This window comes from Dermochelys coriacea, chromosome 14 (assembly GCF_009764565.3).
Source record: "Dermochelys coriacea isolate rDerCor1 chromosome 14, rDerCor1.pri.v4, whole genome shotgun sequence".
In the NCBI taxonomy this organism is placed as follows: domain Eukaryota; kingdom Metazoa; phylum Chordata; order Testudines; family Dermochelyidae; genus Dermochelys; species Dermochelys coriacea.
Genome location: NC_050081.1, coordinates 16,180,872 through 16,206,698, shown reverse-complemented (window position 1 = coordinate 16,206,698; position 25,827 = coordinate 16,180,872). Strand labels below are relative to the sequence as shown.

Genomic DNA, 25,827 nt, shown 5'->3' with positions numbered 1-25,827 from the left:
CCCGAAGAATCTTCGGTAATCTAGCATTTATGTGCTCTTCTGTTCTCACGTGGATTTGGGAGAAACCGCTCTATCAGATGAGTGGGATACAAGCCCATTGGAGAGAGAATAATGATGGTAGCACGTCTTAGAGCATGTTTTGTTAAATGCATGTGACTTTGTTTTGCAACTAATCAGATTCCAGTGTCAGTGTAATCAGGCTAAGATATGGCATTGTAGATCATTTCTTGATCATATGCTTCTTGATGCAAAACAAGCAAAGTGTCAAGGTGGAGGTGCTTGAAAACTAAAGGACCTAATTTTGGAACAACCTGGATACCGGCACTTGTATCATTTTGATATAATTTTACATTTCTGGCTTGGTGCCCAGGCAAGTCAGATTAATAAGACCCATACTTCTAAAATTCCATGCTCTTAAGTGCACACTGCGGTGTGTCCTCTCTACCTTTTGGATTATATTGTTTGCTTGCATCACTGCTGGAGTTCAGCAATTCATTGTTCAGTTCTCTTTCTGTGTTGTCATCTGGACTGTCAAAATATAATGGTGTTAACTCCCATAGGAACTCACCTTCGAGGCTTGGAAACCACTGCCACCTATGACCCTGCAACCCAGGAATTCATCCTCAACAGCCCCACCGTGACGTCCATTAAGTGGTGGCCAGGTGGGACGTAAGTGAATCACTGTGCATTTGAACTTGGAAGCTAAGGAGGCGCTCTCCTGTCTGTAGGAGGTGGTGATTCATATCCATGTTAGGACTGCTGCATCTGGAAGGTAGTGACTGGAAATTGGTACAGAAGGAAGTTGCATGTAGAGATAAATTGATCTTCAGCCAAGTAGGAAACTTATCAAAGTTCAGCTGTAATCTTGGATCATCACATTTCTTTGTGCATTTTTTTTTGAGTTGTTACACAACAGGAGTTTAGTATGACTTTAATCTGAAGTTTTTATCCCCTGTGTATTTGAAGCCTCTCCTTCATTTCTGACTTAGGCAGAGCCCCTTTGACTTCAGTAGGAATCTTGCCAAGGAATTGTTTAGTACTGAATGTGATTCTTGAGGCGGTCATGAGGCTGATTCACACACAACTTAAGTGACTTCAATGAGAGTTTCCATTTGTGAGCCAGCTATAGGATCAGACCCTTAATTAGCATTGAAGAGCTAATATATAGTAGAGCTCGTCAAATCTCAGATGGTGTTTTATTGAAGAGAGAGTATTAAAATGATCTTTTTTTTTTTTTTTTCTCTGCTCTTGCAGTTGGAAAGACCTCAAACCATGCCCTAGTTCTGGCTCAGCTCTATACCCAGGCCAATGCAAAGGGCTGCATGCCTTTATTGTACCATACGGCAGCTGGGGCACCCATGAGCCCTTGCAGGTAAGAGTCTACGTTAGGGTTTAGCACTGTTGGGAAACAAATGGTCAACACACTGTCAGGTCATATCGCTTTGCAAGTATTGTTAACATACATGGCTTATCTTTCAGACTGAACTCAGAAGTGCACTGCAGAACTATAACACTTCAACACAGTGTGTGGATAGATCTTGTGTGGCTCTAGAAGCCTGAGGGCTCTTACTTTAAGACTTAAAATGACCATGGCCAATCTAGTGGTTTAGTGGTAACCAAAAGTGGAGGTTAGTTTGGGTATGACTGTGTTTGCTGTACTCCCAAGCTGGAAGTGCTGTGGAGACAGCATGCTCTCTCCCCAAGAGGGAAGGAATTCCTTGCATCTTTCTCTAGCCAGTAGTGGCACCTGACAATTTTTGGAGAGCTGTCCCCCAATTCCCTGTATTATAGGACTGGATGTGGAATATGAACATCCTTGTGGGTTTTCAATCCACACTCTTGCAATAAAAGGACAGGATAATGTTAAGTCTGCTTATCTGCTGCCATTCATAACAGAATGCCAAGAGCTCCCAGAAATCTAGACTGCCTGCTTATTGAAGGGTTAGGTCTTTCACCTGTTGTTAATTCTGACTCCTTTCCACTGTTCTACGGCAGGTATTACTGTGGGTGACATTGGGCCAAAATTGGTTATGATGAAATGGATAATGGCTTACTTAAAAATGGACAACTTCCGTATTCCTCGGGAGAACATGCTGATGAAGTACGCCAAGGTAAAGGAGTGAGCTGTGGAGCCAGTCATTAACAGCTCTTCTGTAGTGAGCTGGCACAGAGTTTTCAACATACTTTAACTCTTCCCTCTCTGGTTAAATCCGTCCCCATTTCTTACCAATGGGTTCTCTGTGGAAATCCTCTGACCATGTGGATACCCTATTTTTCGTTTTCCACCCTGAAATCCTACATCACAGCTATCATCTTTGCTGTCTAGAGAAGCAAACTTGCCTCCTTTAGTAGCCTGTCAATTCAACCCTTAATTGGTCAGAGGGGTTGCTACTGAGCTATGCGTGGAAGAAATGATACTATTGTATTGTCCTAGGATCTCCACAGGCCTTCCAGCCCTGTATTATAAAGCCAGGAGCAAGAAGGTTTGTTTCTTAATCTCCAGAACTTCCTCCAGCTCTGACTAAATGGATCTTATTACTAAGGCTATGTTTTAATCATGGGTATTTTTAGTAAAAGTCATGAAGAGGTCACAGGCAGTAAGCAAAAATTCACATGACCTGTCCATGACTTTTACTCTATACCGCTGACTTAAACTTGGGTGGGGGACAGGGATGGCCTGTGTGGGGTACCACTGGGGGTGGGGGTACAGCCTGCGGGGCTCTGGGGGTGCTGGGGAGGGGTTGGTAGGGCTGGGGCAGGCTCCCTACCCAGCTCCTGAGAAGCAGCAACCTTAGCTCAGGGATCTCAAACTGAAATCTCCATGAGGGCCACATGAGGACTAGTACGTTGGCCCGAGGGCCGCATCACTGAAACCTTCCATGAGGCCCCACCCCTGCCCCGCACACATTCCAACCTCTTCCCCAAAGTTCCTGCCCCAACTCTGCCCCCTCCCTGCCCCTATTCCAACCCCTTCCCCAAATCCCCACCCTGGCCCCACCTCTTCTCCACCGCCTCTCCTGAGCGCGCCACATCCCTGCTCCTCCCACCTCCCTCCTGGAAAGTGCTAAGCGCCGCCAAACAGCTGTTGGTGGCGGGGAAAGCGCTGGGAGGTAGGGGAAGACCCTTCCAGTGGCAACCAGTGCAACTGGCCCAGGGGTTGCCCGAGCTGGTCAGGCGGCTCCTGGGCCAGCCACACCTGGCTGCTGCAGAAGTCACAGAGGTCATGGAATCAGTGATCTCCATGACAAACACGGAGCCTTGCTTATTGCTAAGATGTAACTGACATTTGGTTCCTGTGCAACTCTTTGTTTCAAATAACCCCCTTCACTTCACATCCCATGGCTCCCTGAGTGAGTTCAGTATATTTCATTTCTATAGCTGCTCTTAATCCCAAGTCACTCTGTGAACTATTCACGGTCACTTTGCACAAGAGGGGTGGATGTGGCAGCTGTTTAACACATACCACGGCCACCATACAATAAGCTTGCTTAGGAAGTGAGGAAGAATACTGCATCCATCAGAAACTAAAGCAGGAATTTAGAGACAGAATGGAATTATCCAAATTGGCATATGACCTCATAATGGAAAAGCTGTTAACGCCCATAGCTGAAGTGCATGAGATCTTTAATGACCATTTTAGGACTCATCCAAAAGGCAACTCCTCAGGCAAGCACCCTGTGACTGTAATTAATTACTGACTCAGAGGGAAGAGTGCCATCCACTGAATTATTAGCACTTCCTGTAGAGCCCTGGGTTTATCTTTAGGAGTTTCTCATGCAAGTATTGCTAAGGAGTAGATGACCTCTTTAAGTCCCTTCAACCCCACTTTTCTATGATTCTAATTCCTGAGCCTTATTAAATGTGACTTAATGTGGTTAGAGTCCAAGCTGATATAGCTGAAGACCATTGAATTATTGCCTGCACAGGACTCTCTAGAATAGTAACTCTGCTCTCCATGATTCACCTAGAAAAATGTCAAAACATTTAGAATAGTAGACATAAGTTTGATCACTTTTACAAGAACGTCTGTTGGTTTGCCTTTTTCTTGAATGTGCAAGGAACTTGAGATAAATATAGGTTTCAGAGTAGCAGCCGTGTTAGTCTGTATTCGCAAAAAGAAAAGGAGTACTTGTGGCACCTTAGAGACTAACAAATTTATTTGAGCATAAACTTTCGTGAGCTACAGTTCATAGCTCACGAAAGCTTATGTTCAAATAGATTTGTTAGTCTCTAAGGTGCCACAAGTACTCCTTTTCTTTTTGAGATAAATATGTCACTGTCTCTGCAGCCCTCATCCTTTTGCTTGCAGCTACTACAGTGAGAACCACTCTAAAATTCTTCAAGTGAGGTAGGGGACATTGCACTTGTGACATCGTGTTCTTTGACAGAGGCTTGTGAAGAGCACACCTACCAAGTGGCATCTACACATGTACATTCTGTTCCACAGCAAGGTGGCAGCTGCTGCTGGAATTTAGAAGGCAGGAAACCTCTTGGGTCACCATCTTGTCTTTCTGTTAGGTTGAACCAGATGGCACATACGTGAAACCACTCAGTGACAAGCTGACTTATGGGACCATGGTGTTCATCCGATCCCTCATTGTGGGGGATTCTGCTCGCTCGTTGTCCAGGGCTTGTACTATTGCCATCCGCTACAGTTCAGTGAGACACCAGTCTGAGCTAAAGCCAGGGTAAGTATAGTGGCTGCAGTGAATGAAGGGCCTGCCTGTGTCATGAGATGAAATGCCAAAAATAATGGATGTTAGACAAAAGGCAAGCATTTGGGGATGGCTGGGGACGCAGATTGTGGATGATGCATTTTACCGTGGCAATTGAAAGAGAAATACAGATGCCTCCTCACTCCTAGCTGGAGCTGTCTGAAATGCAGGATTTCCGGTTTGCAGAAAACTTTGTGGTTTGTAAATGTGATGTCATTCCAAATTGGAATGAAATTAAATGTATTTGAAATTTTAATGAACTCAAAATCCTGAGGGGGTGGAAGTTCTCATACAATGCATGGTGTTTCCAAAAAGAAATCTATTCCAGGGACCTGGACAGCTGCTGAGTGAAATTGACCTCCTTGTTTTTTTCACCCCTGTTATTAATGGTTAAAATGAAAAAATTAATCTGCAGCTGTCTAGGCCTCACCCCATGCTTGACTGGCATTGCAGGGAGCCAACAGGAATCCCTGGGGGTCCCCACATACTGGCTGCTGGAGGAGGTGACTGCAGGGCTGGGAGTGGAGCTGGTTGAAGGTTTTTCAGCAGAAAATCAAAGTGACAGTCTCTGGCTCCTTGCCTGGAATGCTCTGTCAATTCCACTTTCCTGGAGGACTGCCAAGGCAGAAAAGGCCCCATGATGCCCTGCCTCCAAATCTCTGGGAGCCACTGAGGCAGAGAAACCCACCATTCCAGAACTTCCAGATTACTTGTTGTGGGAAACACGAGCCTGAAAGCTCTGGCTCTAATAGAGCCTTGAGTCCTGACTCTGCAGCAACCAATCTGGAAGCCCTGAGAACTGTGCCTTGAACTGGGACTGTCAGGACTTCCAAGCTCCCTGGCACAGAGCCAGGGTCTGCAGCTCTAGGGCACTAGAATTTACAGCCCTCATTATAGACTCAAGTACATGTAGGTAAGCTCTTACTGTTGTACAGGATGCCTGCAGAAACTTGGCAGCAGTCACAGTAATGTCTCTCATGTATTGCTATAGGGAACCGGAGCCCCAGATCTTGGACTATCAAACCCAACAATACAAACTCTTTCCTCTCCTGGCAACTGCATATGCCTTTCACTTTGTTGGATCCTACATGAAAAGACCTATCAGCGCATCACTGGTGACATCAACCAGGGAGATCTGAGCGAGCTGCCAGAGGTAATTATCCTGTCTGAAAACTGGAGGGTGATTCTGATACTTTATGTAAAAGCTGCTGTGGCCTGTGAGCTAATGGTCCCCAGTCCTCTTGGGCACGCAATAGAGGCTTTGAGATTTTCAAATCCAGAGGTTCTAGATTCAATCCCTGCTGATGATTCACCCAGAGGCATCATTCCATTGCATCTATATACTGCACTGCACTTTAAAAATGTGAGAGTTAGTGATTCACCCAAGATCACCCAGAATGAGGTTTTGCTGAGCTGGGAATGGAACCCAGCAGTCTTGACTTCAAGTCCTCTATTGTAGCCACTGGACCATGCTTCCAATGAACCAGGGAAGAACTGCTGTTAGTCAAAGATATTGGCAGAACTAAGAACTTTGTGGGAGTGGGGTTGCAAGGTGCAGTCACTTAGTGGGTGGCCAAAGGAATACGGTGAAATGACAATATGCAGTGGAAACCCATCTTTGTCTTGTAGACTAGACAAAGCAATGGAGTATACACTGTAAAGGATATGGCATAGGTAGAGAGAAATGGACTGTATGACCTAATAAGTATTTTCTAGCACTAACTTCTGATATTATAACTGAGGTCAACAAAAGGTAAAGATTAAATAACACTATGATAAGCAGTACGTAGATGGTGCTGATTGTTCAGTATAATTATTCTGCTGGCTGCCACTGAAGCCCATCGTGCTTGTGAGCTAATAGTGGAAATGCAAACTGGGTGGCATCTGTGGTAAAGCAGCAACCTAATGCAACAGACTTGGCAGCTACCAGTTCTGCTTTTCTCCCTTAGCTCCACGCGTTGACTGCAGGGCTAAAGGCATTCACTTCATGGACAGCCAACGCTGGCATTGAAGAATGTCGAATGGCATGTGGTGGGCATGGCTACTCTCGTTGCAGTGGCCTTCCTGATATCTATGTTAATTTCACCCCATCCTGCACCTACGAGGGAGAAAACACTGTCATGATGTTGCAGACTGCTAGGTGAGGTGACTTCTTTCAAGAGATCTCCCTACTTAGTCATTAGTTGCCTGGAGAGATGGTCAGAAGGGCACACAGACCACCTGTCCACTACCACCTAACTTGCAATATTCCTTCTCTTGGATCTATATATTTCTGTCCCCTTCTCTGACTTCTGCTATAACTGCAAGTGTATGCAACTCTTATGTATTGGCTAGTAGTTCTACAGACTAAACCCAAAAGTTCATCTGTCTACTCTGTATCCAAATGAATGGGGAAATGCAATCCTTTTTTTTTTATTCAGGTTCCTGATCAAAAGTTACACCCAGGTTAGTTCAGGTCACCTGGTTAGTGGCATGGTGTCTTACCTTAATGACCTCTCTGGGCAACACATCCAGCCACAGCAGGTGGCTGCTAGGCCTACAACGGTGCACATCAATGATCCAGCCAGCTTGATGGAGGCATATAAACTGCGGGCATCAAGGTGAGTTCACACTTAATGCAAAGAACTATGCATTAATAAAATGCTGTAGAGTGTGTATGTTGGTGAAAATGTGATAGAGCTAAGCTGTTCTGTTAGTGCAGCAGCATGCAACATATGGTCTTCAGACCGCGTCTGTCCAAGTGAAATATCTTTCAATCTTCAAGAAGTGATGCTTTCTGCTAGGTGTAACCTAATCCCAGGTACTTAAAGTTTCAAAAAACTCTTGACCATCTAAATTCAAAACAACTTAAGCACTTGAGTTCCCTGTGCAGCTGGTTTGAGGGTTTTTTGGTGTAAATTCAAACTTGCAGATGCCAAAATTAATCAAACTGCAGTTACCTTCCTGGAGAGGTTAGAATAGTGGTGACTACAGACCTCGTGGGGAGGAGAGTCAATATAAAGCCCTACATCTGGGGGGGGGGGAATAAATAGCACAGGTACTAAATGGGGACATGAGGCTGCTTGAGTATTTCCATCTCATTAAAATGAGGTTTATTTTTATCATGTTTCCTTAAAGCTGTCCTAATATTATTCTGATGTAGCCATGCCATCCTAGTTGCACTAATGAACATGTGGGTTCTGGAACAGCAAATGTTGGGATGGGGTGAGAATTGAGCTCCTTAGTGCCTAATGCATCAGCAAGACATCAGCCAGTTTCTGTGAATTTTCTGTAGTTGGTATGAGGTCACTTTGCAGACTCTGTTTCTGTCTTCACCCACCCTCCCCACACATCTTGTGTAAAACAGACTTGTTGAAGCAGCAGCAAAGAACTTGAAAGCTGAGCTGAACCGCAGAAAGAGCCAGGAGGATGCCTGGAACCGAACCTCTGTTGACCTGGTGCGAGCATCTGAGGTCAGTAATGTCACTAAATAAGCATATTTTGGAAACATCTCAACTCTATAGTCCCCTGGTTTCGGCTTCTGACCTTGAATTCCCTACTGTTTTTTTGTTTGTTTTGTTTTTATATACCACTTTTGCAGGCACACTGTCACTATGTGGTGGTGAAGCTTTTCACAGCACAGCTCTCAGAAATTAATGATGCGGCTGTCCATGCTGTGATGAACAATCTGTGTCTCCTGTATGCACTCTATGGAATCAGTAAGCACGCAGGGGATTTCCTGCAGGTCAGTATCGCAGTTTAGTATCGGAGCTCAGACCAAGTGTAAGTAGTCTCTCGGTTCATTAAAAGCTATGATCAAGTGTCTTGATGTGTTTGGTCTTTTGGCCCCGAGATGAAAGCCTTGTCTGTGTCTCTTGGACACTGAAGTGCAAACTTTATCTTTTAAGTTATATCTGTTCTTATCAGTTTAATATCCCAGATCTCAAGAGCCACAGTGCTGTGGTCTGAAGTTACCATGAAATGGAAGACAACTGCCATTGCCTGGAGTGTTCAGGCTTGTGGCATAAGGTAGAGCTATTTCAGAGGGGGCACTGGAATTAGCTTCCTTTTGCAGCCCTCCAAAGGCAGAGTTGGATGGCCATTAAGATATGGTCAGAGATTCATCTCTTTAGACCGACTTCTTGGTTTTGGGTCAGTGACTGGTAGGTTGTGTAGTATCAAGCAGGGAGATAATAAGAGATGGATATCATGCACATGTGATGATGCCAGTAATTGTTTACACACCCCAGCATGGGCGGTACCCATTTGTAAATAAGCACAGAAGAGAAGGGCCTGGCCTTCAAAACCTTTCATCTAGATCAGTCTCCTGTCCAAGTATCCAAGTGGTCTGATCCAAGCTACTTCTCTCTCTCTCAACTCCTATGGTGCTGGAGCATACTTATACAAACAGTGGTGTTTGTAAGTTCATGCTGACATAAGTATGGTCTCTCATTGCTGCTTCCTCCATTTACACAACAGAGTTATGAAAATAGGAAGGATTTAATATAATGCAAGTGCTAAGAGAACTTCTGATTTTGGGGGTTAAAATACAGGCATTTTCATTCTTTGGAGTCCCCTCACTAAGAGGAAATAGGCTGAAGGGATGGTCTTCTTCCTCCTGTCTAGAAGACCAGTGCAATTACTTAGCATTTTACTATCTCTAATATTTTGACATACGGGCCTTCCCTGTAGGGGAGAGTTGACCTGCAGTCTAGTCTCTCACAAAGAACCATGAGAGTTTGTGCATGTAATTAGATTCTGTTCTCATAAGTGTCTTGGCTTTTTTCCCAGGCGGGCATTTTGACAGATGCACAGGTTACTCAGGTGTACCAGCGTGTGAAGGAGCTTCTGGCTGCAATCCGTCCCAATGCTGTAGCACTAGTTGATGCCTTTGATTTTCATGATGATCACCTTGGATCTGTGCTTGGCCGGTATGATGGCAACATCTACGAGAATATGTTTGAATGGGCAAAGAAATCCCCACTAAACAAAACAGAGGTAAGGATGAACCCTTATTTCTCCCTCCTAGTTCCTACTCTACTTGTCATGGAGCCAAATGATTCAGCCCAAAGCAACTGCAGCTACAAAAGCCCTGCTGGAAGATTCTGCAAAAAACAAATGCCTTTACAAAGTGTGACTATTTTTAATGAGGAAAGAAACTGACAGTTGCCCTCTAGGTTTCTGAGAATATTTGCTGCATTTCTGAATCAGTTTGTAGCTGCTGTAGTCAAAAACGAGAAACCTATATGGTAATGTGCCAGGGACAGTTCTCCATCTTGGAAAACAGGATTGAATACAGTACCCTGCCAATATACTGTAGCTTTCATTTGCCTTGTTTAGGTCCATAGTAGATTAGGTATCTTGAACCTGAGGCTAAGCCAGACTTGTAAACACTGCTAGGAATCCCAACAGGGTCAATCAGCCCTTTGTTTTCTCAGGATCAACTGGGAGCATGCAGTTTCCTGTGGAAATTTAATGATTTTTAAACAGACTTGTCCACTCTCCATAGACATTAAAGATTCCAATGCCCTTCTTGTGAGGAATAGTTGGGGGAGGCAGTTTGTTCCTGTGTTCTGGCCAGATTTCCCCCTCTTTGACTGCTACCGGCATACTGCAGAGGTGGCTGTTTAACTGGTTCTCTATTTGTATCGATACATTTTGATCCTGCTGGAAATGTGTTTAAAAATAAAAACATAACAAGAAATTATTTTTATCTAATTTCCCTTTTCCCCCCCCTACAGGTTCATGAGTCTTTCCACAAGCATCTGAAACCAATGCAAGCCAAGCTGTGAAAATGTTTTTTAAAAACACACTATTGTCCAGCTCTCTAAATTGGATGTCATTGCTTTCGTTCAGGCACCTGAATCAAATCTTTGAAATCCCAATAACTGTAGGACAGTAAATAATTGTAGCCTCTCTTTCCATTTTTATATATTGACAGGGTGGGATGGGGGAAATTAGAGAAATTGTATAAGAGGGGCGTGTGTTTTTTTTTTAAAGTGCAATTATAATCCTTGAGAAATGTACCTTTTAAGCATTGGGGAAAGTTGTACAGATTCATGTAAGGCTTCCATTTGTGAAGCTGCTAACTGCAGAGGTCACTCATCTGGAAAGCATAGTAGGATTTTACTACTAAGTAGTTAACTGTTCAGGCAATAGCTGCTAATGAACAGCTGTGTCTTGTTAAAAACACTTTTAACTCAGCAACACCCTTCTGCCAACATGGTGCACCCCTACAAACACACGCAGCTGCTGTCTGAATACTCCTGCATCTTGCTGTGCACAATGACACCTACATGAACTAGTCAGGATCCAAGGGTTTACACAGGGAGTTGTTGGGTCTTAATCAAAGCTCTGTGATATTCTCCATTTTAATCCATCTCTCTCCCAGTTTATTACTCCTGTCTCCCTGGTCACAGCGCTGTCCATCCAGCAGGGGTGCCTGAACCTCCTTCCCTGCAGCAGGACTTTCCAAATGCAGTTTGGAATTTTATCCCCTTTTTTTCTCTGGAGCTCAGCCTCAATCAAATCATCTACTGAGTTTTCTCCATGGTATTCCATTCTATCCTTTCTTCCTTCAACCTGCAAAACACCCTCTTTATACCTCCATATCCATCACTGGCACCCTCCCCTCTTTGAGGCTCTCAACTAATGGCAGTTTTGGAGAGAACAGCCAGGAGCAAGTTAATGGGAGTTTTGCCATCTTTTTAATCTTTAGCATTTCTACAGTACTTCACATCTGCAAAGCACTTAACAAATACTAATATATAGGTATGCTGTCAAAAGCCAGATTTGCTGGTGGGAAATTGCAAACCTGACCAGTTGTGCAACTAGTGCTTGCCAGTACTTGAAAGAAAAAGTTGGCTGGATTGGGGTCTTTTACCCCCATTGGTCTTGCTCTGTGATGTACTGTATCCAAACGTGTGTTGCATGGAAACTCTCAATAGTCTCTCCTAGTGCAGTGGTTCTCAAACTTATTTGATCGGGCCCTCCTCCTTTGTGTCTGTAATTGTTTATGCGCCCCAGTATATATACCACCAGCCAGCTCTGAAAGCAGAGCAGCGGCTGCTGGCTGGGCACCTAGCTCTGAAGGCAATGCCAGCAGCAGCACTGAAGTAAGGGTTGCAGTGCCCCATTGACACCCTTCTTACTTCTGTGCTGCTGCTTCAACCTCAGGGCTGACAGCCAGACCCCTGTCACCTCTAGGTGAGGGTTTGAGCAATGGGGGGAAGGAAAGCGTGAAACCACACGGGGGAAGGAAAGTCTGAGACCACGTGGTGAGGCTCCAGCTGCCCCCTTTATTCCTGCCTCTTGTGTGTGCACAGCCCTTCTGCATGAGCTCCAGCCACCTGGGGCTAACAGCCAGAGCTCTTTTAAAAAACAAAACAAAAAAAACCTTGACAGATTCCTGCATCTCCCTTGAGAAGCCTGCCCCATAGTTTGAGAACTGCTGTCCTAGGGGAACATCTGTCATCTTTTCCCCGTTAACTTCCAATGAACTTTCTCTGAAATGTTTTAAAATTTTGCTACTGAAGTGAGACTTACACAATTGCTTTCTGTATTAACAGATTAAAGAATTAGCTTTTAACCAATCCTCTGTGAAATACCTGTCACTAAAACCAGAAAACGGTTTCTTAAGTTTGTCCTTTTACAGAAATCTTTTTTCCAAAACAAGTGAAGAGCAGCAACTTTGAGTTTAAAGAGATCCCTTTACGATAAGCCATAATCCTGTGGTCCTGAGATGAGACTAAACCTCTGGAGAAAGTGGGTCTCCCAGGTTTTGGCACCCTGTTGTGAAAGTCTCTAGCTTTGGACAACATTTCCACAGAGGCATTTTTGCACTAATCTCTTCAACTAGAAAGGGTAACTCAGTGTATTAAACCTGGACTGAAATACATAATTTAAAAAAAAAATCAAAACTTTTTGCTGCTGAACCTTCCAGGTCAATTGTATCTTCTGTGCTGTTCAGTATAATAAGTGTGCCCTTGCCTTCCACTTAATTCAGTGGAACACTGTTGACAAGGAGCATTGGAGAATCAGCAGGGGAAGGGTTAAAGATTGATAAAGAGAACATCACTAGCAGAATATATGTACAGACTTAATAAACTATAGAAACTCATTTTCAAACAACACAGTTGCAAATTCTTTCATTTTCTAACTCTTGTGCATGTGTCTGCATTGATTCTTCTAACACATTGAAGTAGAATAAGTCTACTAAAGTGATAAGATTGGAGCCAAACTGGGCCTTTTTTGGTGGGGACAGGTTCTAGAGCTGCTGTTATCAACCAGTAGTATAAGAAATCAGATGACTTTATCTTTCAGCCCAACTTTATTACTAAACTTCCCAAAACAGTCTGTCAAATCAGTTTATTTTCAATTAACTTAATTTTTAATGTGACCTTCTATTTAGATTCTCAGCGCACTCTAGAACAGTAAACACAATATAGCATGGTAGTAATGATAGAGTAAAGGTAGCTAGAAACTACTTCATTGAGCAGAAGCCTTTTTTAAAAAAAATTGCCAACACAAAATTCACCTCATTTTAAAAAAAAAATAGGGCAAAACTATCATAATTGTTAGCAAATGGTGTCTGCTTTGTTTATTTCTAATGAGCTACAACAATTTTAATGATTCACCCAATCTTTTCTGAATTGATTGCTAGTTAATCCTCTTAAAAACTAAATATTACCACTTGGCAGAAATTATAAATTGTAATATTGATAATGGCTGAAGCATGTCAATTTATAGCTTGTCATGGTACTCTACCATGTTAACTTATTGCTCTTGCACAACTAAGTTAAATCAAATTGTTTCCTGAAGTGTAATACTACCTGTTTATGTTAAGCAAGTGACTGCTAGGGCCTGGTCTACACTAGAAAATTAGATCTGTTTAACTATGTTGATCAGGGGTGTGAAAAATCTGCACCCCTGAGCAGAGCTGTTAAGCCGACATCAGTCCCTGTATAGATAGCACGGGGTCGACGGAAGAATTCTACGATCAATGTAGCTACCATCTTTCATGGAGGTGTATAACCTAGGCTGATGGGAGAACCCCTTCCATCAGCTAAGGTAGCATCTATGCTGAAGCACTACAGCAGCGCAGCTGTGCCAGTGTGGTATTTTAAATGTATACAAGTGCTAAGTCAAATAATTGCATTGCTTGTCAATATATGTTGCTCATAATCATGCAATTTATAGGCTACTGACTTGGGTTTCATTGAACACCAGATCTCTGAGATTTTGCTGTTTTAATTAGGGGATGCTTCTCAGCAAAGACTGAAAGTCTTCCAACGAAAGCACCTGCACCACTCTCTCTCCAGACATTTTAAATGACTGGAAAATCATTACAAAAACATAGCAAAGGGAACAATTATGTACTTGCCTCAGAAGTTGGACTAGTTAGGAAAGACATTAGCTATCTCTCAATTTCTGTTCAATGCAAGTTTGAAGGTAATCCTGTGTTCACGTGAGCTCTGTCATGCTTGATTGAAACTGCTGGAAGCAGCATTTTAACAAGTTTGGTGCAGAGATAGGTGGCTTGGACTACTTTTGGCAAACTGTATTCCTTGCCCCTTAGATTTGATCAGTCACTCTCAACCTGTCTGGTATGAAATTTCTGTTTGAGTGATTTTACAAGAAACAGTATCCATTTCTTAAACAGTGCAACATTTAATTTAAATGTTCACAAAAAACATACATTTGCAATTTTTCTATGATTTTGTAGTAAAGATTTCCCCCATCTGCCATGCTCAGTTCAAGTTGTTCTTCTGCTACATTTGCTAAAGCAGTAAGTACACAGAGCGTATCTTAAGACTAGTGTACGCTTGAGAGCTTTGGCTCATGTAGGGCTGCTTCAAATACCTGGCAAGTTGGTAAAGCCTCATATCTACTACACAAGTGTTTGTATTGGTTCACAGGTGTTCATGAGCTAGGCAAGTCTAACTGCTCCAATCAGCACTGGTTCAGTCTAAACTGTTGGTACAGTAGATGGGCAGTACTGGCCTTGCTGCCACCCTGCTTCAAAGGGTCCTGCTCCTGTACTCAAATAAAGGCCTTGCCTACGCTTCCATAACCACTCCGCACCAGTTATGTTTGCAAGTTATATTCACTGTGTGAGGCATTCTATGGGATAACTTTAAGAAGACACTTCCCTGTAATTCCTTATACTTCAAGATAGTTATATGCAAAATTGACTGCAAAGAGTTACAATAGAGATTTTACAAAACTGGGTGACTGGGCTACAAAAGGGCAGATGAAATTCAATGTTGTGAAGCGCAAAGTAATGCACATTGAAAAAAAATCCTAACTGTACAAACAAAACGAGGGGGTCTAAATGAGCTGTTACCACTCAAGAAAGCGATCTTGGAGTCGTCCTGGATAGTTCCCTGAAAACAGCTTTTGTGACTGCTGTTGCACATTGATCCAATAACAGAAGGTTAGGAACCATTTGGACAAAGGTAATAACAAAGTATGGTGTCACTGTATAAATCCATGGTATGCCCGCCCATTGAATCCTGCTTGTAGTTCTGGTCACCTCCTCTCAAAAAAGATGTGTTAAAATGGGGAAAGTTGTGGAGAAGGGTAATGAAAATGATTAGGGGTGTGGAACAGCTTCTGTCTGAGGAGAGATGGAAAAATACTAGGGCTCTTCCACTTGAAAAAGAGATGAGGAGGGTGGGGAAATACAGCACAGGTCTATAAAACCACACATGGAGTAGAGAAAATGAATAGGGAAGGGTTAGTTATCTGCCCCTTCACAGAGCAAGGGGCCACTAGATGAAATTAAGATCAAGTTTAAAACAAAAGGAAGTACCTCACACAATGCACGGTCAACCGGTGGAACTCTGTGCCAGGGGACATTGTGAAGGCTAAAAGTATAATGGGGTTCAAAAAAGAACTAGATCAGTTCATGGAGGGCAGGTCCATCAATGACTATTAGCCAAGAGGGGCAGGGATGCAGCCCCATGCTCCAACCGTCAAGCTGGGACTGGCCAACAAGGGATGGATCACTTAAATTGCCATGTTCTATTCATTCCCTCAGGAGCGTCTGATGCTGGCCACCATCTGAGGCAGGATACTGGGCTAGGTGGACCTGATCCAGTGTGGCTATGTTCAATTAATATACTTTCTCCCTAGCGACTGCTTCTGAGCAAGCTCACTGTGTTCTTAAGTAAGCTTCCCCTTTTCTACTTACTGGAGATTAGAGGAGGGCATCTATTCAGGAGTTAATCTAGGTGCTTTTGGACTAAAGCAGACACCAAAGCCCTTCCTGGGCATTTGCATTAATGAACTCCATCACCCAGCTTAGTGTCTACCTAGAGTTCTTAAATGTGTGTCCTCATCTTCCATCTGGGCAGCCTGCGTGTCTAGAAAGCGGGCTTTGGGCTCTACCAACACTTGCATCACCATGGAGTAGTGTCCTTTTCAGCTGCCATTTGCTTGTGTGAGCACAGAGTGGACTTAGGTACCAGCTACAGCCTAGCACTTAGAGAAACCCAATGTCTGAAACTCTTCAATGTGAGACATTTTCCATATTAATTACACACCTCTGCAAGACTATATGTGTTGCTATACGCAGCTTCCTCAGGCCCCAGTTTTTCTCATGTGGCTTTACCAGTGTTCACAGAGGGCAGAACTTTCATAGTGCTCAGGGGAAACTCTCCACAGTTTTATCTCCTTCCTGGTTTATAAGTTCTGTGGCCATATCTCCAGTACCACCCTATTAGTCACTGTATGTGATCCTGGCCTCAACTCAATAAAGTTCCTCAGCCAGTAGATAGCTGATCAGTTCTGACAAATCCCTCCCCCAGCTCAGCCTATCCTGCCATTTGAGCAAGCCACTTGCAAATACTATTTACCCAACCCTGTCTCAGTGAGCACTTAGCCGCTAGGAGCCTGCAGCCTTCTTTCTCATGCAGCTCCGAGCTACATACTATTCCACTACCTGGTCACCACCACCACTCCCCAGGCTTGTTTCCCTTCTACCTTGGATGTGCTCCCCAGCCACCTGCTCCTATTCTCCCCCTGCAAGCCTGACCTGCTTCCTCTTTCCCTGCTCCCCTTGACATTCCTTTCCCACTGGTGACCTCTGTTCCTTGAGGTTAACTCCAGTTTCTTTGTCTGCTCCCAGCTTAAAGGCCCCTGGCGGCTCTGGTCAGCACCGCCGACTGGGCCATTAAAAGTCCAATCGGTGGTTCTGCGGGTCTAAGTCAGGCTAGTCCCTACCTGTTCTGGCACCGTGCTGCACCCCAAAAGCGGCCAGCAGGACTGGCTCCTAGATGGGGGGTTCCGTGTGCTGCCCCCACCCTGAGCACCAGCTCTGCACTCCCATTGGCTGGGAACTGCGGCCAATGGGAGCTGGGGGAAGCAGTGCCTGAGGGTGAGAGCAGTGTGCAGAGCCTCCTGCCCCCTCCCCCAATCTAGAAGCCACACCTACTGGCCACTTCTGGGGCACAGTGCAGTGTAAGGACAGGCAGGGATCCTGCCTTAGCCCTGCCTGGGAGTCACCCAATATAAGCTCACACTCCAACCCAAGCCCCTGCCCCAGTCCTGAGCCTGCCCCCCTAAACCCAGAGCCCCCTCCTGCATCCCAAACCCCTCATCCCCAGCCCCACCCCAGAGCTTGCACCCCCAGCCAGAGCCCTTACCCTCCTTGCACCCCACTCCCCCAGCCCCCACCCTGAACCCCTCATCCCCAGCCCCACCCTAGAGCCTGCACCCCCAGCCCAGAGCCTGTACCCCCCCACACCTCAACCCCCTGCCTCCACCTGCAGCCCCCTCCCATGCTCTGAAACCCTCTGCCCTACCCTGGAGCCCCCTTCTGCACCCCAAACCCCTCAAGCAAGCACCCACAGCCTATACCCCCTCCCACACCCCAACCCCCTTCCTCAACCTGCAGCCCCTTCCCACATTCTGAATCTCTTGGCCCCACTCCCCAGCCTGGAGCCCCCTCCTGCCCCTCAAAGCCCTCACCCCCAGCCCAGAGCCCTCACCCACTCCCACACCCCCAACTCCCCAGCCCAGAGCCCCCTCCCACACCTGAACCCACTCCCACTTCTACCCCCTCCCCAGGCAGCCGCAGACCCTGCAGTTAAGTGCTTCTCTCTTCCAGGCCATGGCCTTAAATGTCTGAGAGGCCCATCCCCTGCAGCAGGGCCCCCCAATTCCTATGCACCTCTCAGCTAGCAGATATTCGTGCAGAAGGTGCAGCCAGGATGATTTCCGAGGCTGGGGCGCCAGAAGTTCCCCAATCCCTGAGCAGCAGCTCACCACGACCCCCCCCGCCCCAATGGGGTCTCATCAGCCCTGGTAGCTTTTCCACTCCCTCCCGCTCCCTTTCCTGTTGATAGCCCCAAAGGAATGCTGGGAGATGTAGTTCTTTTCCTGCTCTAGAGCCGACTCTCTAGGCAGGGAGCTGGCCAAGGAACTACAACTCCCGGGGTCCCTTGGGCCCTGGGTTCCCGGAGTCCCAGCCCGGATCCATGCGGCCAGAGGGTGAGAGCTGGAGCGTTGTTGCCTGTCTCCGGGCGCGGGGGGTGGCTACAATGTATCAGGATCCTGGATACAATGTATCATATCCGGGGCGGTCTGCGCGTCCCAGGGGCTGGGCTGGGCTGGGCTGGCCGGGCCTGGGGGGGCACTGGAGGCTGGGCGCTATGGTAACCGTCGCGCTGCGGGCGTTATCCGGGGCTGGGCCGGGCCAAGGAGCCGGAGCCGTGAGGGTGCAGTGAAAGCCGGGGGAGAGACCCCCTGCTAGCCAGGGGCAGGGCTGGGGGCGCTCTGAGGCCATCAGATCAGCTGCCTGGGGGCGTCAGCTTCTGTACCAGCCCCTGGTTTCTGTCTGTGTCTGTGCCCCTGGAAACCCTCCAGCCCTTCCGGCTGCTGGAAGGCGCTTTTCTCTCTGATCCCCTCCCCCCACCTGCTGCTCTTCCCTCTCCACTCCCCATAGCTCCTCTCCCTCTGCTGCTGCTGCTGCTCAGAGCTTTTCCCCAGAGCAGCTGGGTGGGTGACACCCGTGTCAGCAGCGTCAGTTTTATTGCTGCCCAGGGGGTTCTGAAAAGCCCTGGTGGAAATGGACGCAACTGGAACGTGGATGGCCCTGAGCAGTAACCGGGGCAATGGAACTGTCTGTCTGCAGACTCAGGAAGAGATGGCTGATCCGGCGCGCAGAACTACCAGGGCTAGAAGCACTCCTGAAAGTTTGCACAAGCTGCTAAACCAAATTCCTCCATTTGCTAGGGAAAGTTGCTACTCGCCACTGGCAAGTGGACAGTGGGTTTTAACTCCTATAGGAGGCACTTGCCTCCAATCGGGATGGCAGCAATAATGACTCGAATGAAGTGTGACCTAAATGCCGTCTGCAGGGCCTGTGTTTACTAAAGAGGACACAGGTCACAGACAAGACCAAGACCCAGCATTCAGGTTGCCACCCTGAGCCAAGCTGTATGTGGACGTATCAGGTCCCAGCATGCAGTGCTCCATCTTGATGCAAGCGGTAGATGCATGTTGCACTCGGGAACTTGAAGCCCCCATCCCTACTTCAGGGGTTACTGTTGCTGCAGGCTGTATTCTGTGTGTTAAAGGGCTGCTTGGTTCGAGGAGCATCACATGATGGACTTGCAGTCTTTTCAGTCCACATCAGTGTCTTACGGGACCGATCAGATCAAGAGCAGCTTTGCATGCTGGGATCTGGAGTCTCTGTGGGTTATACCTCTTTAAATCAAATCAAGGGTGATTATAATCTGCTCCATTTTACACAAATTGAGTGTGACCTTCCTAATCCTGGCAAGGTGCTTAATTTAATGTGAGAGGAAGGAGTAATGGTCTCAAGTTGCAGTGGGAGAGGTTTAGGTTGGATATTAGGAAAAACTTTTTCACTAGGAGGGTGGTGAAACACTGGAATGCGTTACCTAGGGAGGTGGTGGTGGAATCTCCTTCCTTAGAAGTTTTTAAGGTCAGGCTTGACAAAGCCCTGGCTGGGATGATTTAGTTGGGGATTGGTCCTGCTTTGAGCAGGGGGTTGGACTAGATAACCTCCTGAGGTCCCTTCCAACCCTGATATTCTATGAAGGATACTCCGGGGTTTTGGGTACAGCAGAAGATGCGGATTATATTCCCAACCCTGCCCGTGGCTTGCCATTTGATTTGATTTACTTACTCACTATATTAGTATCTGGGTGCTATTTGACAAGCAATCCAGAAAGATAAGCAGACAGGCAAATCACTGACACTCTCTCAGTGCCTAAATTTACATGTATGAAACAGGGATAATCACATTTACCAACAAAACAGGTGTATTTCAAGGCTTAATTAACTTGTTAATGTCTTTGAAGCATTTTATGGTTTTCCTAAGGAAATCATGTTATTCTAATGAGCGACTGAATTTGAGAAAGCAGAGAGGTGGAAAACTTGACAAATCTCAATTGCAAAAGGAATTCCATTTCACAAAGCTCCTGTTGAATATGAAGGTGAATCTGGAAATTTTAACTCTCCCTTTCACTAGGTGAGGCTCAAGTATATATGAGCGCTGTACTAAAGGATTCTACAGTATGTGAAGGTGAAGACTGAAGGGCTGTATAAACTGAATCACCTGTGAGGGAGAACTGTTGGAGGCCATGAGATGGTAAGGATAAAGTAAACACTACTGGATAGCAGTCTCCTGTCCTGTAGAACAGAATCACTTTGATTTCATTTCTGTGACATGCACTGGCTCAGGTGTGCTGGTAGGTTTTGATGGCAAACCCTGTCTGCTCAGAAGGAACTGTGCTAGTTACAGTCTCCTATAATAATCTTTGTTCATTACCTTGTGCAGACTTGATTGAGGAGGATTTCTAGTGTTGTTTGGGGTTGTGTGGAGGAGTCTGACTTCCTAGGTGGACAAGTCAGAGTTCACTGTGGTGATCATGACATGTCAGATGTGGGATGAATCTGGCCCATGAATTATCTGAGCTGCAGTTCTGTGATGCAGAGAATTAACATCTTGCATGAAAAGCCTAAGTTAGATGACAAGTCTTACCTTCAGTATTTTTATTCTTGTAACAAGGGAACTTTTCTTTTTCTGTTAGGCTGCAAAACCCAAGAAAGGTTTAAAAGGTATGTGAACTCGTATGTTTCTCATTACGATACCCTTTGGGCTGTTTGAGAAGAGGTGGGGTAGAGGTAAGCCCACGCTAAGGTGTCACTGACACACCCACAGGTACAAGGGGGAATACTGGCTTCAGGTTCCTTGTCTCCAAGATATGAACATGCAAAGTGTTAGTATTGCTTGTGTTAAGGTATTGCTGAATCAGCAGCAAAAATTAGCTTCCTCTTAAATCAGCCAACCTTGCACATAGGGGCATGTTTCCCCTCCCGTGGGGACTTATGCAGATCCAGTGGAGACTATAATTTTATCAACCTCAACTTGTTCTTTCCCTCCCATCAGCCTCAGTTGATATGACAGAAGCTGTCTCTCCCCGTTGTATGCTGCTACAATACAGAACAGCTTCTGGCTTTCTAAGCCTCCGTGGGTCATTCACATATTTTAGGATGAGAGCCTCATTAGATTACTTTAATCTCTGCATGTGCCCAGCAACTGAGTAATGGGGGGCAGGCATCTTGCAAATCCAGTAAATAAAGAAATGCTCGACTTTGGCAAGGTGAGGGCAAACTTCTCTATCGAGAGCCCTACCTGGGCCACGCTTTCTTATGTTCAGAATATATCAGCTGAAAACTTGGCCCTGCTGAAGTCAGTGGAAGTTTTGCCATCGACTTCAATGGGGCCAGCATTTCACCCATCATCTTTAGGCGGACCAGGAGGAACCCCAGACCTTATGCTGATGATGCGTATGACCAAACATTTGTCCTTGAGACTGGAGGCTTTCAATTAGACCAAGTTCTCTCTGAATGTATGAAAAACTGCTTTTACTCCACATGTTGCCCAGCTCCCTGATGAGATGGCCCTGCTCTGTTTCATTCTAGGTTCCATCCAGGACATGCTCAGTGACCTCCTGGGAGATGATGGTAAATGCTCTTTCACTGACATTGAGAAGGAAGCCTTCTTCCCATCTCCCCCCCCCCCCCCCCGGTGGATGTAGAGCTGGTGAGACATGCTGGCTTGGCAGCTTTGGAGAATGAAGCCTTCCATGTATTCATAGAGCAGCTACAGCATTGGCTGTGGAAGCACAAGCTTCCCCTGCCACTGGGCATCAACCCTGTCCTCTAGGGACCCCCTCTGGGTAAAAGGGAGGTTCAATTTCCATGAAGTCCATTCAGTCCTTGGCTCCTCAGCTGACGTGGACATCAATTGAGCGGGAGGAGTCAGTAGTGGAGGTGGTATTTGATATGCAACTTTTGGAGCAAAGGTCTGGAGCAAGTTCCATATTCTCCATGATTTGTTTCTAGATGAAATCCCCATTAAATCCAACAAGCCTTCCCAGCACTCTGGGGGCGGTGGAAGGAGATCCAGGGAAATCATCTCCAAAGCCAGCAAAAAGTGAGTAAGTCTGAATCACGCTATTAAATAAGAGATTGAAGAGGGAGACTTTACTGTTTGCTGGTGTCCCGGCACCCCATGAGCTCCTCAGTCATGTCCTGTGTTTCATGTCTTGCTACTTGTCATTTATTTTTGGACTTTACAGTTATTACTTTAGGGGGAGATTTTTCAAGGCACAACTAGGAGTTTGGTGCCCAAATCCCTCTCAAATCTCCATCCCTCTGACAGGTGTATTCTTCCCTCTGTTACACCTGCACCAGGCTACTGAAATAATAGGACCCCATTTAATAAGGTTGTGCAGGTGGTGCTGAGGGCAGCATTTAGCTCTGTCTGAAGAAATAGTCATCCTAGCACTAGCATAACTCCACCTAAACTCCTCTTATAAGAGTCAGAATAACTCCCGCCCTGCAGGGACGTCTCCCAGTCGTCTCTCCCTGTCAGTGAGACATGTCCCACCTTCAGACTGCAGATGGCTGCTGCAGTAAGCTCCCACCAGACCTCCTTTCTTGGGATTGTGTGCCGCGAGTCTCAGGACAGTTCCTAATCCTCCTGCTTCTGTTGCAGGTCTGTTTTGGAGGATGATGTCTTCAGCAAGATGGCTGCAGAGGACGATGCAGAAGCAGAGGTGAACTAAGGCCTGGGGGGACTGAGAAGGGGGAGAGTGTGTGTGTGTGTGTGTGTGTGTGTGTGTGAGAGTGAGATGAGATTCCTAATGAACACGCAACCAAATTCAGCCCTGCTGTAATTTCACTGAAGCCAGCTGAGTTCCCGTAGGGATTCCTTTAATTCTAGGAGTCCCATTGACTGCAGATCTTATTTGGACGTCCCTCTAGTTGTTGTAAAATGAGGACGGATGCTTGCATGGACGGTGAGAGAATGAGAAGCAAACATCCTAGTTGGTGCTGAGCCCTGGTGGGTGACTTACACTGGAATACAATTAATACCTGTATCACACAGCACTATTTGGTGATAAGCAAAGCAAGAATCCAGGTTGTCTTCCTGGTGTAGTGTCACTTCCACCAATCACAGTCCAATTTCAGCAAGAAAACAAAGTTCCTTGGTTCCAGGGTTTCCCAAACACCCATGTTCTCCTAAGGAACTGAAAAATTTCCAGGTCTCAGAAGACATAATGCAAGGATCTCAAGCACTTTACAAACAGGACTGAAATATGCCTTATAGTGCTCCTGGGAGTTGCATGTGTATTGTTACCCCTGTATTACACATGAGGAAAGCTGAGGTGCAGAGAGTTGAAGTGACTTGCCCAGGATCACAGTGAATCCGTGGTAGAGTCAGGAACAGAACCCAGAAGACGTGACTCCTAGGCTCCTTGTGTAACTGCTGTAGACATGCTACCTCCACTGTAACCTGGTCAGTCTGAGTCCCTGGTGCTTTATTTTAAATGCAAACAGGACAGCCTGTCTGATTTAGTTACTGGCTCATCTCCACGTTGGACTAGATATAGAATAATGGCATTTCACAACGAATGCAGTGTGCCAAGGCAAGTGAAAATACTTAAGCAAAATAAAAACATGCCTTTTATGTGCATTGGGCTTTCTTGAGCCTGCTCTGGTGCTATATGTGTCCGACTGCATGTTAGTGCGATCTCATCTCTCCTCACTTTGCATGCAGGGATCCGACCTCTCAGATGTAGACCCACAAGCTTTGCTGGAGACCCTGCAGGTTAGTGAGTAAAACATCACTAGTCTTCGAACTGCACTGACCGTGGCTGTGACATGGTAGAACTAACCTCAGACTTCTCCCTCCTGGGGTACGTCTACACTGCAGTCTGAGAGGTGACTGCAGCACATGTAGATGTACCAAGGCTAGCTTTGACCTATCTAGCTCGAATAATGATAGCAGTGAAGCTGCGGCAAGGCGGGCTAACGGCTTGAGTACATCCACAGGAACCCAGGCAGGCTTGTGCAGTCCCTGTTGCCACCTGTGCCCCCACTTCACTGCTGTGGTTACATGAGCTAGCTAGGTCAAAGCTAGCTTGGGTATATCTGTCTATGCTGCAGTCACACTTCTGATTGCTGTATTGACACGCCCTTGGTGTCTGAACCCCCCATTCAGTGTGTCTGAATCCGTGTTTAATTGTAACCTCTTCCTCCAAGAGCTTTTCTTCGTAGAAACCCATGTTGTGTCCTGGGTTGCTGGGAGCTCTTCAGATCAGCGCTCTGAGACCCAGCAATGAACTTTATGTGCGTGCAGAAGGCTTGCAGCATCAGGCCTCCGTTTATTTGTCCTCCTTAAGTATTTCCCAGCCACATCCAATTACAAACCTCCCCACTGCTGAGTATTGGAAAATAGGGAGGCCAGCACATTTGCTGGTGTTAACATGTGCTTTTTGTGGCACAGTCTTTGCCACTCCCTGTGGGCCCCCCCCCTCCAGTGAAGAATGCAGGCTGGGTGGGTCTGCTGCCCTTGCTTCTCTGGGGAGTGATTTGGATTAGAGCTGGACTGGGAACCAGGTTTGGGATGAAAGTCCACTGGCCACCCTGTGGATAAACCCTTCCAGAGCAGCGAGCAGGGCCCCGAGAACATCATCACAGCAGATGAGAAAGGCAACATGTGTTTTAGTTTAAGTGTCCATATTCACATGTTCAGGAATATCCTGTCAAAACAAGGCGTCTCCTGCCTGAGCACCAGGGCTTCAGCTCAGTTCTTCATGCTTCCATGTATGTTCTTTTTATTCCCAGGAGATGGATGACATGGAAGCTGATCTCCTAGGCATAAAGAAGTCTGGTTCTGGGGCTGGGAGGACAACAGCAAAGTGTTCCGAGAACCTTGACTCCTCAGGTGACCTGGCAAAAACTGCAGGGAAGCTAATGACTGTTGAGAAAGGTGAGTGCGATGAGCTAACCCTCTGCTAGCGCTTCCTTTATACCCGGCCTGGCCGATTGCAAAAGGGCTTTGAATGAAGCTGTTGCCCTCTGGGGCTTTGAATCTTTGATTCTAGAATATTCTCAGGGACAGGGACTGTCCCATGACCAAAGCTGGATTTTATCTGTTTTACACCAGATCTGAGGCCTAAAAATATGTTCAGTGGCTCGCGTTTGTGCACATTAAAAACATAGAGTTTTGTGTGTGTTTGTACAGCGCCTAGCACAATGGGGTCCTGGGCCGTGGCTGGGGCTGCTCAGCACTACAATATTATAATAAAAGAGTGACAGTTCCCTACCTAGAACCAGCCCTTGCTGCTCTCTTACGTGCAGTGATAAACCTAGGGGCACCCAGACATTGCCCAGCCAAGGGCCACACAAGCTACTTGTCCAGAGTCTGTGGGTTGCACCTTTTTCTCATGCCATGAAGCAGACTGTAGCTGTCATCCTCTTCAGACACAGGTGCTGCCCCAGGAATCTACAGGTCCCAGTATGCAGTGATCTCTGCCTGGATCCAATCAGACAGGCTGCCCAGGGGGAGACAGAGCACAGCTCACTGAGACCTGTAGGCTGTGCGGCACTGTAGACCTGCGTTAAAGATGAATGTGGTTCTGGATCACATTGTAGCACTATAGGTGGCATATGACCTGCTGGCATGCATTAGCCATGCCTGGAAACACTTCTAATAAAGCTCCATGAACAGTGATATCCAGCCTCTTAGGGTGGGGCTGCTCCCAAACAGATCATGTTCAAAGTGGACTTGACGTGGGTCCTTTCT

The 25,827-nt window shown here is 46.2% G+C and overlaps 2 protein-coding genes across 8 annotated transcripts in view; both read left to right on the top strand.

The window, feature by feature from the left end:
* The window catches only part of ACOX1 (acyl-CoA oxidase 1), a 31,571-nt gene extending 18,369 nt beyond the window's left edge, over positions 1-13,202 (top strand). Inside the window, 14 exon segments of the mRNA XM_038371194.2 lie at positions 561-662; positions 729-734; positions 1,255-1,299; positions 1,302-1,370; positions 1,993-2,111; positions 4,519-4,688; positions 5,707-5,807; positions 5,810-5,868; positions 6,665-6,855; positions 7,136-7,315; positions 8,062-8,167; positions 8,296-8,439; positions 9,486-9,692; positions 10,436-13,202. Of these exon segments, the coding sequence (XP_038227122.1) occupies positions 561-662; positions 729-734; positions 1,255-1,299; positions 1,302-1,370; positions 1,993-2,111; positions 4,519-4,688; positions 5,707-5,807; positions 5,810-5,868; positions 6,665-6,855; positions 7,136-7,315; positions 8,062-8,167; positions 8,296-8,439; positions 9,486-9,692; positions 10,436-10,486 (1,550 nt within the window). The 3' untranslated portion in view covers positions 10,487-13,202.
* Positions 13,203-18,040: 4,838 nt separating this feature from the next.
* The window catches only part of LOC119843025 (39S ribosomal protein L38, mitochondrial), a 50,457-nt gene continuing 42,670 nt past the window's right edge, over positions 18,041-25,827 (top strand). For 2 of the 7 annotated variants that reach the window (XM_043496365.1, XM_038371918.2), the window contains exons 1-8: positions 18,045-18,188; positions 20,197-20,316; positions 20,759-20,786; positions 21,654-21,695; positions 22,077-22,167; positions 22,732-22,792; positions 23,797-23,847; positions 24,867-25,011. In XM_043496365.1, the coding sequence (XP_043352300.1) occupies positions 20,314-20,316; positions 20,759-20,786; positions 21,654-21,695; positions 22,077-22,167; positions 22,732-22,792; positions 23,797-23,847; positions 24,867-25,011 (421 nt within the window). In that variant the 5' untranslated portion in view covers positions 18,045-18,188; positions 20,197-20,313. Of the gene's footprint in view, positions 18,189-18,329; positions 18,353-19,773; positions 20,317-20,758; positions 20,787-21,653; positions 21,696-22,076; positions 22,168-22,731; positions 22,793-23,796; positions 23,848-24,866; positions 25,012-25,827 lie in introns of those variants that run through there. The other 5 variants (XM_038371914.2, XM_038371915.2, XM_043496367.1 and 2 more) reach the window with 5 other exon arrangements.